The following is a 16,685-nucleotide window of genomic DNA, read 5'->3' as shown; positions in this document are numbered from 1 at the left end:
TAGAATGTTCTTCTTGTTGTTATATCAGTTGCTTTAACATCATTTTTGTTCTAGGTGTTGATCAGAACTTTTCAGATCCCCCACCCCCCGTACATCAATCCTCAGTTTTTTATTTCATTATTACAAGATACTTAAAACGTTTTTTTTTTTAATTACAGGTTCAGCATGTTAAGGATACTTTACCTGATGCCAATGGTGAAGTGTTGGTTACCTGTATTGGGCTAACATCAGGAATCGGAAGAATTGTGTTTGGAAAATTAGCAGACTTTCCTCGAATCAATCGCATTTATTTACAGCAGGTAAGAGAATCCAACACAGGTTACTAATATGAGCATAAAATCTATGTTTGTTAAGAATTTTTGGAATCCTGAATACCAGGTTATTTTTAATTATTCAGATTTTTAATCTCTAGTGAGCATAACATAACATGATATATTCACCATGACCTTTTTTTTTTCGAAAAAAGTATTTCAAGAAGGGGATATATATATATATATATATATATATATATGGATCCACTTACACTGTACACACACACACACACACACACACACACACACACACACACACACACACACACACACACACACACACACACACATTGCATACGCATAAACTGTTGTCATAGCCCTGTATGGCTGTGACCTTCGGTAAACTAGGGCCACAATTACAGATAATTTGTCTCACATGCTTTCTTCTTCCTCAATAGCAGTCAATTCCTGTAGTAGAGTTGGACGTGTCAATGACACATTCTACTATTCTAACTCTTTCCTGGTACCTAATAGAATTCAAACCTACACAGTACTTTAATGTAGACAGCCTAACTTTGCATTTCCCATTCCTCAGATCACACTGCCACATCCCTTGCATTATATTGATGCCTTACTTGAGTGTCCACAGGAAGGCATCAATAGAATGCTACAGGTAATAGGCATACCCAAAGCTGTGATTAGAACGCTACAAAATGATATGACAGGAAAGGACACCGACTTTGCTTTTTGAGCCTTTCGACTAATTTGGCGGTCATGACATGAAACCTAGGAAACCATTGATGCAAAATGTTTATAGCATCATTTTTGAAGGTACTAAGACAAGAAGTCTGATTTCAAATTGAAGGCATCTAGTCTACTGTGATTCTTCAGAAGCTATTTTACTGCTTTTTCTCTGAATGGGGAGATTCGCATGCTGTCTGGAAAGTATTGGGTTGGCAAATAAGCTTCTTCGGGTTATGCGTTAGTATAAGTTTACGCCGCTTCGCCTGTCGCTATTGTTGTGCTACCGTGCAGCGCTATTGCGCAGTTGAAAGGCGACATTTCACATAACCTTTCAGTGAACTTTCGTTCGGCCTACTTCAGTTGCGTGTGTGTAACATATTTTTAGAAAAAGAAGGAAATAACGTACATTACTGGCATATTTTGCTTTTTTATTTAAAAAAGACAAACGAGCTGCGGAGGCCCATAAAAAATATGCAGCGTATATGGGGATGATGCCTTAACCGAATGCGTATGCCAAAAGTGGTTTGCCAAATTCCGTTCTGGAGATTTCGACGTCAGTGATGCGCCGGTCGCCCGACCGAGGTTGATTCGAGTGTTGTGAAGGATATAGTCGAAAAAAATCCGTCACGAACAGTGCGGGAGATTGCTGCAGTACTGAACACATCCCATACAAGCGTCGAAAACCATTTGCACACGCTGGGATATGTTTCAAAACTCAATGTTTGGGTGCCACATGAATTGACTGAGGCCAATATGAATGCTCGCATATCCATTTGTGCAGGGCCGGATTAAGACCCCTAGAGGCCCTAAGCACTTAAAAGATTTTGCTCCCCCTTATATATGTAATTCAAAATATAAACAATAATAAACCATAAAATAAATTTTTATTTTTCAAAATGAAACAAAACTTATAGTAAGATGGAAAATAATGTTTATTTTTGTACACTTTATTTAGATTTGAAAAGTTTTCTCCTACTTTTTTTAATTGCAAAGTCTTTGATGAGATCCTCAAAATTAATCTTACGTAACACATCTGCTTCTATACTTAGTAGAGATAAGGCATTCAACCTGCCTTGTTTTTACCATAGTTGTTCTGATGGGATTTTTAATATACTTCAACTGAGAAAAAGGACGCCCAGCTGAGCAATTTGTGACCATTAATGTTAAAAATATACGAACGGCAATGTCTACATTTGGAAAGGCACACTCAATATTGTCTTCTGCAAATATTTTATAAAGTTCAGCATGACTGAATCTTGTTTTTACATTTTTTGTTGCATTGAACTTATGGCGCACATATCAGTGAAACTGCTGAAGCTCAGCTGAAAAATTAGTGTTCAACTCCTCTGGGTAAGCATCAATCAGCTTTTGACAACACTGAGAATACCTTTCAATTTCAGTAGATGATGAAGTCACTGAAGTAGCATTATGTGGCACATCACTTAGAAAAGAAAATCTTTCTGATATTTCTTTGTATATCTCTCCTCTTCTTCTCATCTCAGTTTCAAGTTTGTCAACAATTGTGTAAAAGGTGGTGATACCAAATTTATCTCTGGCATTCAGATATACTTCTGGAGCATCTCCGTCATTTGATACCTTCTTTCTGATAGGTTTGCGAGTTTGAGCTGCCTTGTAATCAACATCTGGTAGCACTTCCTTTGTAGCTGCTTCATATCTTTCAAATTCATTTCGTGAAGTGCACAATTGGTCAGCTAATGATCCATACAGATCTGCACATGTTTTTAAGCTGACATCCTCATTCTGTAGAACTTGGCTTACTCTATGAAAATTTTGCAAAATCTCATCCCAAAAATTCAACATAAAAACGAATTCTAGCTCTTGCATCTTATTTGCAATATTATCTGCTTCTCTTCTAATGTCTCCCTTTTGTGACTGGTCTTCGGCTATACAGTCTAAAGCTTCTAAAATTTGAAGGAAAGATTTCAAAATTGCTGTTGTTGCCATAGCAGTTGCCTCTCATCTCGTATCAGAGAGGGATTTTAAGACATCTTCATTTCCAATACAACCTTTAAGAATTGTCAACCGGCTGGTTGAGGCTGAAAGAAAGGTATAGAGCAACCGGTGTAAAGAAGAAATTAACCGCTTCTTGACAGCAGTCAACAGCACTTCGGCCTACCGAATTTAGTGAATGAGCTGCACAGGGCACATATATAGCAAACTTGTTTGTTTGTTTCTAAAATTTTTTGCTGCATCCCCTCATACCGCCCACACATGTTAGCAGCGTTGTCATAAGACTGACCCCTACATTTTGAAAAGTTTAGCTGACAAACTTTACGTAAGTACTGCAACACCTGATTTACCATTTCCTCACCGGTATGGCCTTTCATTTCCAGAAAAAAAAAGGTTAAAAAGCGTTCAATAGGCTGAAAGTACAACACTTAACTGGTCGATATGTGACAAATCTGGTGTTGAATCAACTGACAAACTAAAATAACCAGAAGATTTTATTTCATCAACAATAAGCACGTGGACCTTTTGAGCCATCAGTTGAATGAGTTCCTCACAGGTGGCTTTGGACAGATAAGAAATCCTTCTTATCTGTTCAAAGCCACCTGTGCCTTTGGACAGATAAGTTTCCTTTGCCACAATTTCCATATTTCGCAATGTGACCTGCTAAAAATGGATCAAACTGACTTATGAGCTCAAGCAGCCCTAAAAAGTTCCCATTTTGCAATGATCCAAATCTTTCTTCTGTTCCTCGAAAAGCCAAGCCACGTTCAGTTAACGTACGAATAACAGCTATGACACGCTTCATGATATGTTCCCACTAATCACACACTTCCTGAATTTGTTTTTCCAACTGTTGTCCCAACCCTACACCTTGTCTGCGAGTTAAGTATATTAGCATAGCGTCTCGGTGAGTAGTGCTTTTTTCATGTTGATCAATTACAATAGTATTTCGCAGTCACTGAACCCTTCTCTTGTAGCAAAATGTGAGAAATTTTTAGGAGCAAACAGTTTATAAACAAAACAATAAACCGATCCTGTTGATGGTGAATACAATAACCATTCTCTCTTGTATTCCTCACCATTGGCTTTTGTCCCACCAAAAAGTTTCTGCGAACAGTATCTTACTGGTTTGCCACTACTGAAATGTCGGTAAGACTTGTCAAATGGCCCATCGTGGTGTTGACAGTCACTGAGTCCACAAGCAGTCCAATAAGCCACGTCATCAGCAGAGAAATCAAGCCACAACCCTCGATCTTTTGCTATATTTACTTCATCTTTTGCAGACTGAATCATTTCACCACCATCACGATGGCCTACTGAAATTTCATATTCAGCAATTATTTCAACCTCAGAATGTTTTGTAAAGCAACTTGCATCAATATTTGCAGTATCTAGAGAATTTACAGACAAAGTGAGGTCAGTAGTGAGACATGTGCTAGATGTACCTGCTTGTTACCCCTTGTTGATTCCAACATCATCATATTTTGATTTCGAAGTGGTCAAAGTGGTATTTGTGTCCACTTCTGATGACGGAGATTGGCTCTGATCAGGAATTGGTGTATAATGTTTTGGAACTGGTGTGAAGAAATCAGTCAGCTTTGCAGTCTTGGAATCTAATTCCAAAGTCTCCTCTTGTTTCTTTTTTGATAGTGTTCGCTTTTGTGCACCACTTAACTGAACACGTTTCATCTTGGTTCTTGGGATCTGTTAAATACAGAAATAAAAAGATTATTTTGTTGAATATTAGGTGGCAATCAACACAGTTACACATATCACAGGCAAAATCATAGGAACAATTTAATTTTCGGCATACAGATGAATCTTGTGCTTTCGTGCTTTAATCAACTCTTATTTTACCGGAATCGCACTTCTATGACGGCTAGGCCTTTTACCGGAGGCGCGTTTCTGAGACAACCACGTGATTTGTTTGATATTTGCTTCTGGAGCCTTTTATAAGACATAATTTATTAAAATAAGACCTAAAACAGACAGGAAAATAAAAAATTAAATGGTTACCTTAATTATAAAAAGTTACCTCATTTGACGCAATGGTAGTGCCAGAAAGCGTCGTGAACGATAATATGGTGTAACGAACAATCATGCACGTGGTTAGAGTTTTATTAGGCCTTCTACAAGTCATTATTTATTGAAACAAAGTAGGTAACAGTAAGAAAAGATAAAAACAATGAAAAACTAATTAAAAATTAATTTCAATTAAATTCGTCATCTAACTAAAGCAGAAATTCTGTGGTACCTCCCCCCCCCCTTTCCATGCCCTAAGCACGTGCTTATTCTGCTTAATGGTTAATCCAGCCCTGCATCTGTGACGTTGCCAAGAAAACGACCCATTTTAGAAGCGGATGATTATGGGAGATGAAAACTGTGTCGTGTACGATAACATGGTACGCAAACGATCATGGGGGGCCAAGAATAAACCGCCGCAAACAACCTCGAAAGCGGGATTGCACCCAAAGAAGATCATGCTCTCTGTGTGGTGGGATTATAAAGGTGTTGTCCACTATGAGGTGTTACAGTCAGGCAGAACGATTGATTCAACTGTGTATTGCTCACAGTTAACGCGACTGGCCCGTGCAATTAGCAGAAAACGTCCTGCATTGACAAATCGGAAAGGAGTAGCCTTTCACCACGACAACGCCAGACCTCACACACCATTAACAACCCGGTAAATTGTTACGTCTTGGCTGGGATGTTTTGCCGCATCCTCCGTATTCACCGAACCTGGCACCTTCCGATTATCACTTATTCCGATCGTTGCAGAATTCTCTGAACGGGAAAATATTCGCTAATGAGGAGGCTGTCAAAAGACACCTGGATCAATTTTTCGCCAGTAAACCTCGGGAATTTTATGAACATGGCATAGTGAAGTTGGTGGACAAATGGCAAGAGGTCATTGATAAAGAGGATCAATATATAACTGACTATGTATTATATATATTAAATAAAATGTTTCATTGCACTCTGAAAAACCGAACGAACTTATTTGTCAACCTAATATATCGGTCTAAAAAAGACGTAAAGCACTGGGAAACTTTCTGACGAGGTAGTGAATAATCCTGTCACTTACTTGCTAGATGTTACTTGAAGGGAATACACATACGGTGATCCACAGAGGGTATTTTCATAGACACTAGGGAGATATGTCTGTCAGTCTTTTTTCCTCACTACTATCGTCCCCTGCTCTTTGAATCATTTTTTTTGTTTGAGTTAAAATTGTAATTTTAACTCAAATATGAACTACCATTTGCAGACATCTACACCTGACCTATTATTTCTGACAGAACTTCAACTTTTTCACCTACACTATATAATTCCTTCAATCACAGAGTGAAACGTGTGCATTTCTCAGATCTGTTATCCCATGAGAGAACACCAATTCCATTGGTCTGATTGGTTTTGGCTCAAAATATTCTTACCGCATTCAGTTGCATTTATCATTCATATGCAGTCAGGCCATCCTCCTTGAAGTCTTTAGTGTCCACAGCTTTAATGTCACCTCTCCAGTTCAATTGCTTTGCGTGGAAGAGATGCTGTCATATTTCCTATCAGCATCAGCATAGATTAATCTTCTGCTCATTAAATACCTAATAATCCTTACCATCCTTGCAGTAAACTTGCCTGCTTCTTGGTCATTTGACAGCTCATTTCTTTGATTCCGAATGTTCTTCACTCAGACTCTCCAGGCCTTGTGTCCTCTGGTACTTCAATGTACCATTTGAAATAAGTTCCATGACTTGTACTTCTTTCCATGGTGTGATTATTGTTTTCACTTTCTTTAGCAAAATGTCTGCGCTATATATATATGTGTTATTTCTCTTTGCAATTTAAATTTAGCATGTTGTGGTTAAAACCTTTAGGCTGTTTAGGGGGTAGCCGAAAGGTTTTAATCCACCATCGAGGGAAATGACTATGAGCAAAGTGGTTTCCCGTCGCCTTCCTTGCCGTACTATATCCTATGACTGTACCCTGTGTGTTCACGGGGCCAGTTCGCCTGCTTGTGGGATGAAACCCCAAGATAAACTGGTGGGAAAAAACCTGCTATCCATGCCGAAGACCGGCTAACTTGGCTAACCGGCTAACTGAGGAAGATCCTTAAACTCCTCACGTCGTCGACAGGACTCAAACCTAGGACACTCCTTCCCGAGGCATATGGTTGCGAAGCGCAAAGTTACTAGGCTGACCGAGCATACAAATTTACCATGAGAAATTGAAATAGTAAACGAGTATGTATACTTAGGAAAATTGTTAACAATGAAGAAACCTAACCTGACACGTCACGTCACTGACGGGAATCGAACCCAGGTCTTTCTGACCAAGGGGCTTCGTCTATAGTGACTGAGCTATGGAGGCTCTACATTTTTACAAACCCAATTTTTCAAAATGGGCTTTTCTTAAAACAAAGTTCGGAAGATTATTTTCTTGCTGTCTTCCCACCAGCCGAACATCGAAATAATTATAAGAAAGCTAAATTATAAAAAATAAAAAATAATAAAAAATTTAATTAATTAACTGTGGGTCAGTCGCACAGAGGGCTTGGACGAAAAATGACTATTTCGATTCTTAATAAGGGTGCTAGGAAATGAGAAAGGACTGCAGAGTGGAGTACTGCAAAAAACAAATTCTTATGTGCAGGCCCGGCTGGTGGCGTGTGCAATATACACAGGCGCCGCAGAAGAAAAGGCGCCTAAAAGATGTCAAAAAATATGAGATAAGAGTTTAAACGAACAACGAATGCTACATATAATTATGAATGTCCGTCGTCTTCCGTTCGGGCCCCTTCAGATCATCCCGGAAACGAACAAATAAATTCTGAAATTGTATCCTGGACCCGATTATATCACCGTAATTTTTTTATTAAAATTTACGAAAATATACCAAAAATAGTTCTTTATTTTTTGATGCATCATAAATCAACATATGATTAATTCCGTGTAAGGGCCGTATCCTAATTTTAATCGGATAGGATGAATGTGGTTTGGCCCTAGAAGTCGGCTTACTACTGATAACTCATTCTTCTCGATATTCAAGCCTGTTATATTAGCGGGCTGTTAGTACGGCGTCAGCGACACAAAATAATCGGCGAATCGGATTTATAACAGCAACCTAGAAGAACTCTTTGCAAATTCATTGATACTGCACCAGGATTTCGCTAAAGTGAAAGCCAGACGAGTCCCTTTTAGCAAAATTAATGTAAAGAATATTTGAATAAATCTCTTAACTTTATATTACTATTTTATATTATTTTGAAAATTTATATAACTTGAAAAAAATTGTATAAGCAGGACTAATCGGTAGGTAACATTATACTTAAAGCGGTTTACATTTGTTTTTCATTTCCTGTTCGTTTTATTCACACTTTATTCAAAAATTTTTTTTTTGGAAAGGCGCCGAACATTAATCGCACACACAAGAAAAATACTATGCGCCAGTCCTGCTTATATGTGTCGTGTTATGTATAAAGATTTATGTGCATCATTATTATTGTTGTTGTTGTTGTTGTTGTCTGGGACCTCCAGGGAGGCTATAAATCACCTAAATCAGCTGTCATATCCTCCCTTAAGTTCATTCACACTAGATGCACTCACTATTTAATTTATATTCGGATCTACGTTGTTTCAATTCCCTAAGTGATTTAGAAATGCATAACCAACGTATAAGCCTATCTACGAGACTCACTATCCCTAAAGGCGAACTATTAAACTCACTCACTGCTCTGTGAGAGAAACACCTAGCTCTTATCGTTTTCTTGATTGTGAATAAACTTAACTTCCACGGATGTGCCCCTGTGTTTTCTCCCCCACCTTCCATATAATGAATAATTTCATCAGATTCTCCCCCCCCCCACTTCTCCTGTTAACCAATCCCCATATTCGCAATGTGTCCTCATAATCTAAATCAGACAATCCAGATATAATCTCTTCTTTGCACTCTTTCCACAGCTTTATCCAATTGGAATCCGGGAGAACAAATCTGTGCACAATAATCCAGGTGTGGCCTTATAAAGAGGCACAATGACTTTTTTTTATCCTTAGATGTCAAGGTTCGCTTCCACATTACAATTATCCTCTGAATTGTATTTGCAACTTTTGCTATGTGAGCTTTGAACTTCAAATTCCTCTCCACCAATACACCAAGATCCCTTGCTTTCTCAGTTTCTTGTAATTAACCCTGCTAATATAATATGCTGCTGGAAATCTCCTCATGCCTAAGTGCATAACTTTACACCTACTAACATTAAAATGACAGCCAATTTCGTTTACCCAAATTATCAACCTATTCAAATCATTTTGTAGGTGCTGAATATCAGTAGCATCCCTGAATGCTCTGCCTAACTTCGCATCATCATCATCATCAGCAACAACTGTACACCTGATGTTAGACCCTGCCTGATGTCATTAATGTAGAGAATGAACAATAATAGCTCAAGTACTAAACTCTGAGGTACACCACTGGTCACCTTAAATTTACATATTTCCACCTACTATATACCACTTTTTGATATTTGTCTATGAACTATCCCCTCATCAAAGTCAAGAGTTTATATTCCAATCCCATATTCTAAAGTTTATGCAACAGACTAGACTTGAGTGTGGTATCTATCAAATGCCTTAAAAAATCACATTATCTTAGTGAATCCATTCCCTTTATCCAACTCGGCCTTAACACTGTTATAAATATGAGCATATTGCTAAAATATAAATAAAATATCGCTAAAATATCAAAGAGGCAGAAGGTTACAAGTGCGGTTCCACAGGGCTCAGTACTGGGAGTTATATTGTTTAACCTTTATATCAATGACATTGTCCTTGGATTGCAAGGGGGTATTTAGTTGTTTGCGTATGATGCGAAGCTGGGAAGGGTTATTAGTAATAGTGCAGATGTGGTAGCACTGCAAGAGGATTTGAATAAGCTAGATAGGCAAGTGAATGGTGGTGTCAGTTTAATTAAGCAAAATGTAAGGTCTTGAGGTTTGGGACACTGCATACTCTACGGGAGGAGTTATAATGGAGGAAGTAGGGGAGACAAGAGATCTGTGGTTGATGATTGATAGAAACCTGAAATTTAGGGGACATATTGCAAAGGTAGTGAAGGTAACACAGAGGATTGCTGCAATAATGAGAAGGACACTGACCTGCAGAGATAAAATGGTTATCATTCCGTTGTATAAGACTCTGATCAGACCACACTTAGACTATTGTTCTCAGAGTTCTCAGATTTGGTTCCCAGGATATCAAGAGGATAAATTAATTGTGGAAAGGGTACAAAGGCGGATAACACAGATGATTTCAGGATTGTACAATGTTAGTTGTGAGGATCGGCTGAGGGAGTGTGGAGTTTGGTAGATAGAAGAAGGAGAGGCGATATGATTGAGACTTTTAAACTGTTGAGAGGTGGTTACAGGGTTGACACTGGGGAATTCTTTCGCTTGGTTGAACAGCGGGAAGGAGTCATGACATGGGGCCATCCCTGGAAATTAGGAAAGGAAAGTGTGAGAAAGAGGGTGAGGAGTGGTTTCTTTGCATGGAGGGTGGCTGAACCATGGAATGCATTGTCTGATAGAGTGGTGAGAGCAAGAACGGTCAATGTGTTTAAGGAGTGGTATGATAGACTTCGTGTTTCATAGGAGGGACCTCCCTCGATGAGTCTTGATAGACTTCATGTTTCATAGGAGGAACCTCCCTCGATGAGTCTTGATAGAGTTGTGTTTCTTAGAAAGGACCTCCCACGATGAGTCTTTTGACTCCATAGATGTCTGAATAATAATAATAATAAAACATGACCTTCCTTTAGTGAACCCCTGCTGCTCCTTGTAGAGTATAACTTGTTTATCTACCCATTTCTGTATGTGAGTTCTTAGCAACTTCTCAAAAATTTTCACTACCACACCAGAGATACTGATAGGTCAGTAGTTAGACACATCAGTTTTTTCACCACCCTTGTACAATGGAATTATCATACATTCCTTCCATTCCTGTGGTATCATTCCTGATCTGAGACTCAAGTTTTACAAACATGTGAAAGGCCAAGCCAATTCAGCTGAACATTCCTGTAACAAACCGACTGATATTTCCATCTGTCCCTATTGACAAATTCTTATCCAGATTATGCAGCAGCTATTTGTCCTCATTTTCATGAATCTCTAACTCCTCATCCAATGTAGCAGTAGCACTGTGCAAAACGTTACACACACACACCTTGTTGATATATCTCAGCAAAGTGAGCACTCGTTAATTGAACAACCTCATTGGCTTCCAACACTAGAGTATTAACTGCATTCAACAAAGTTCTTCTTTCACATTCATTCTTTTTTTTGCTTGCGGCATAATGATAAAATTCTTTGGATTGCCTTTAGCTTACATGGCCAATTTCTTTTCACACTCCGATTTAGCTTTCTGCACAATAGCACAATACTTGTTATCTGACCTGAGCTTTATATATTTCATAACTCCTCTCATTCTTATTCTTACGATATTCTTTCCGCTTCTTGTGGGTCTCTTGCTTAATAAGATTGCACATCCATTTCACTTGCAACCTATTTATTCTTTGAACACTAGGGATACAGTCAGATACCACCTCATTTAAGCATTTTTTTTTCAAAGATTCCGATGCACTGCTGACATTTTTCCCATTCAGTAACTGATACCATGGGACCAAAGATAGTATTCTCCTAAGTTGATCATAATTTCCAGCTTTGTAGTTCAACATGCAACCTGTTCTAATCGGATCATGAATACAATTAGATACTTTCCAAGAATGAACATCATGATCACTGTCACCAACTGGTTTTAAAATAGCCACATTCTTAACAGAGACCCCTTCTGACGCTATGAGCAAATCCAATTCAGTAAATTCTTCTTTCTTATCATGAGATTTCTCATCTACCTAATCAATGTTTGAAAAATTAAAGTTACCCGTTATGATCATTGGTTTGGTATCCATAAGACTAAATTGGCGATGCATTTCTTCCTTCCCTGCAAATGAGCTTGCAGGACTGTAGCAACCAGCGGCAGCCCATACATAAGCACTGTGACACTGCAGCACCCCAAGGAAAAAATGAAAAAATTTTTTGTAAATCTTATTTTATTTTGTTAAAATGACATATAATTATTTATTTATTATAGATACAAGGCTGAATTATGATGCGTGTCACTGTTGAAAATATGAAAAGAATAATATTTTTTCAATTATCGTTACACAAATAAATGCACTGTGATCTAACGGATATTCGTTTGCACTTGTCATTGCTATTGATACGAAACTTTTATTATTGGTGTCTGTTCGTGGTGAGGATGAAATATTTTTAAGAAAGCAATTTTTTAATATGTAAATTTATTTATTAATAAATTCGTTACTGATTAGGAAAAAAGTGTTTTTAGTCATTAGTATTCCTCCTCCTCTCCTATCTCTTCTGTCATTCCTAAAAATGGTATACCCATTACACTCAATCCCAGTTACCATATCTGATTCTGATAGCCAGGTTTCACCAATGCCAACAATCTTAGGGCATATCATAATAGAGCAACGAACTCAACCCCTATGATTCTGATGCTCCTAGCATTTGTGTATAGACATAATACATTACATTACAAATTTGCCAATTCTTCTTCTTATTATTATTATTATTATTACGGGCAACTCCAGGGAGTCATTAGACTCATCGAGGGAGGCCCCAAATCATTTTCATCACAACTATTCGACATTCATACAGTATCTATCATACCTCGCCTTAAACTCATTCACTGTCACAGCATCCACCACAGACTCAGGGAGCGCATTCCACTCATTCACTACTCTAAAAGTAAAGAACCCAGCTCTAACACCTTTACTAACCACACTTTTGCCCAGTTTCCATGGATGTCCCCTAGTCCTCCCACAACCAGCCCTGTTCTCAAAAATATCTTCTGAATTAATTTTATAGAAACCCTTCAGTAATTTGAATGTCTCAATCATATCTCCCCTCCTCCGCCTATCAACCAATTTTTGCAACCCACAAATCCTCAACCTGTTCTCATACGGTTCATTCCACAGACCTGCTATCATCTTGGTCACTCGCCTCTGGATCCTCTCCACCTCCTCCCCATCAAGAAGAAACCTAGGTGACCAAATCTGAGCACAGTAGTCGAGATGAGGTCTTATCAAGGCTCGATACAGAGGAACAATAACCTGCTTGTCTCTGCTTGTCAACGTATTCTTCAGCAACCAAGTGATTTGATGAGCTGATTTGGCCACTTTTGCAATGTGTCCCCTAAATTTCAATTCCTTATCCACCAACACTCCTAAATCTCGTGCCTCATCAATTTCCTGGAGCACGGTTCCACCAATGCAGTAAACTGCCTCCCATCTTTTCACCCCAAAATGCATAACCTTACATTTTGCCACATTAAATTGACATCCATTCTCCCTAGCCCAGACCTCCAATCTATCCAAATCATCCTGCAAAATTTTGACGTCATCTGCATTCACTATTGCCCTACCCAACTTTGCATCATCCGCAAACAAATGAACTGTTCCTCTCAGATCCTTTCCTATATCATTTATGAACAAATTAAACAGCAGTGGTCCAAGAACAGATCCTTGTGGTACACCACTAGTCACAGGCCGTCTTGTGGACTCTACTCCTGAGTAAACCACTCTCTGATATCTCTCCGTCAACCACCCTCCTATCCATCTCACCAACCCTATGTCCATTCCCATATGCTGCAATTTACTGATTAGAATTCCATGTGGTATCCTGTCAAAGGCCTTAGCAAGGTCCAGCAGAATCACTGTAAACCCATTACCCTTATCCAGTTCAGCCGTCACTGTGTTATAATACGTGAGCAAGTTACTGAGGCATGACCTACCCTTCACAAAACCATGCTGTCCCCGATACAGTATCCCATTTTCTTCTATCCAATCTTGTATTTTCCTCTTGACTATTTTCTCTAAGACCTTGATAATGATTCCTGTTATGCTGATTGGCCGGTAATTTTCAACAGCAGCCTTGGAACCACCTTTGTGCAGTGGAACTATTTTCCCCTCTTTCCACCCCCTTGGGACTGACCCAGTCCTGAGGCTCAAATTAAACATAATGGTTAAGGGTACTGACAATTCTTTTGCCGCTTCACGTACGACACGAGCTGGTATACCATCCAATCCCACAGATGTATTGACATTGAGGTTCTGTAACAGACTAGTTACCTCTACCTCATTCATCACAATTCCAGTATAAGCTGTTGGTTCCTCCATTTCCGCAAGGCCACCACCTGGATGATATACTCTTGCAAAGTGCTCGCTCAGTAATTCCACAACATCGACTGATTCAGTTACCTCCCTACCCTCAGCATTTTTTAAGATCATTCTACCATGAGCATTTTTCCTTTTACTTGCAACATATTGAAAAAACTGTTTGGGATTCTCTTTAGCCTGCATGGCCAATTTCCTTTCGTAATCTGCTTTTGCTTTTCTTACCACCCTTGTTACCATCCTGGCCTGAGCTTTATACTGTTCATGCACCTGATGGTCACCCTTCTCCTTAAATTCCCTCCACAATTGTTTCTTTTTTTGCAGCTCAAGCTTAATAGTGTTATTTATCCATTTAACCCCTACCTGATTTATTATTCGGACTCTTGGTATACAGTCAACCATTGCCTCCTGCAAACAGTTCTTGACCACCTCCCATGCACCATCAACATCCAGCCCTTGCAGTTTTACATGCCATGGCATTGAGCCAAGCACACACCTAAGCTTGTCATACTTACCAGCCCGATAATTCCACATATACCCTGTCTTAATTGTAAATTCGACTCCTTTAGCCACCTCCCAAGTCATGACCTTATGGTCACTCTCACCAATTGGTGGCAACAAGGTCATGTTCGTTACAGCCACATTCTCAGTTGCAATTACTAGGTCCAGCACTCTCTGCCCCCTGGTATTTTCCAATACATGTTGCCGTAGATAGTTGTCCCTTAATAACTGCATAAAATCCAATTCCTTCCTCCCATGTGCCCTCTCCTCTTTCCAGTCAATATTACCATAATTGAAATCACCCATAATAATTACCCTCTTTCCATTCATTTCTTCTATTTGCTTATGCATACTATTCCCACCATCCACTCCATCACCCGGTCTATAGCAGCACCCAATTGTATATTTTGTTCTGCTAGATTGTATCTCACACCAAACAGCCTCAAATGTGCTTTTTTCCCCATCCTGCAGTTCAACTTCTATACTCCTTGGCTGAAGCTCATCAGCTATCATCAATAACACTCCTCCCCCCTTTTTATTCACCCTGTCACTCCTGAACACGCTATACCCATCGCATTCAATCCCACTAGCTTTATCATCTTCTGTCAGCCATGTTTCACTAATACCGACAACCTGTGGCCTGGAAGTGCCAACCATGGCCAAAAACTCTTCCTTCTTGTTCCTAATACTCCTGGCATTAGTGTACATGAATCGCAGAAGCCCATTTGTCCCATCCCTACTTTGATTCCTTATACTAATTATCCCATTCTGATTTGTTGTCCGTCGTACTCGCCCGGGCATAATATACTCATTCATACACTTAACTGCCCCCCCTAAAGTCTGCATATCTACTCCCCCCCCTCTTAATAAATCTAGTTTCCCTGAGTCTGTACATCCACTTCCACATCATTCATCAACACTCTTTCAAGTCTCCGTACACCAACTCCATTCAAATGTAACCCATCCATAACTTATAACTAGCTATGCAATCTATTTGGCCTTGTTGTAGAGTTTTCTCTTTTCCCTCCCCAGACATACTTAAAAGGTCTGAACCCAAATCATATTTTTCCACCCCTTCGCCACATATATAACCATGTTCGAAGACATTCATATCTGTATCACGTTTGTATACCACAGCTGAATGTTTACACACATTCTTCCATTCCTTCCTTGATGATCTAGTTTCCCTGACTCCCTGTATTAGGTCTTATACCAAGAAGCAATTTCTCCAGTCTTATGATGCCAAATGAATTCAAGTGCAGGCCATCCCTCTTATAGAAGTCCTTTCTGCCATCAAACTCACTTCACACATATAAAAACTCGCATCCATTTCTTCTATAGCCCTATGCATGAAATAATTTGCTATCATTACCCTCCCTCACATTTCTTTCTAATAAATCAACAAAAATCACATTTCATTCAGAGCTTTCTAACATCATCTTTTCATGAGATAGTCTCGAACTCAACCTCAATATTATTTGAATAAGCAACAAAGGAAACTTAATTTCGAACAAACAGCGAACCTTTTTAAAACTCAAGCATATGCTGTTCTTAAGAAGACCGAAGCAAAATTAGGGAATATTAACAAAAAGAAATTTATTCTGATCCTCTCTTTTAGAGTTACACGGTGATCAGCATTCATTTTAAAAATTTATGGAATTTCAAAACGTTTTAAAACTCAAGCATATGCTGTTCTTAAGAAGACCGAAGCAAAATTAGGGAATATTAACAAAAAGAAATTTATTCTGATCCTCTCTTTTAGAGTTACACGGTGATCAGCATTCATTTTAAAAATTTATGGAATTTCAAACCGTGTTAAAAAAAAACTTTTTTATTATCCGACGTTTCGATCTTCACATCAAGATCATCATCTGGAGCATAGATTAATATACAAGACAAGCTGAGTTACATTATTAACTATGTTATCGATACCTGTGGTATCAACCTATCTAATGACGCTTTAAACAAAAACGA

General features: G+C 38.8%; 1 protein-coding gene across 2 annotated transcripts in view; it reads left to right on the top strand.

Moving 5' to 3' along the window:
• Positions 1–16,685, top strand: part of LOC150096443 (monocarboxylate transporter 10-like) — a 223,718-nt gene that overhangs the window by 71,847 nt on the left and 135,186 nt on the right. For both annotated transcript variants that reach the window (XM_090408801.1, XM_090408802.1), the window contains exon 5: positions 159–299. In XM_090408801.1, the coding sequence (XP_090264927.1) occupies positions 159–299 (141 nt within the window). The remainder of the gene's footprint in view (positions 1–158; positions 300–16,685) is intronic.

Source organism: Typopeltis vanoorti, chromosome 19 (genome assembly GCF_054136105.1).
Source record: "Typopeltis vanoorti isolate ZY-2024b chromosome 19, IOZ_Tvanoo_1.0, whole genome shotgun sequence".
Classification (NCBI taxonomy): Eukaryota; Metazoa; Arthropoda; class Arachnida; order Uropygi; family Thelyphonidae; genus Typopeltis; species Typopeltis vanoorti.
This window is presented reverse-complemented; position numbering and strand designations above follow the sequence as displayed.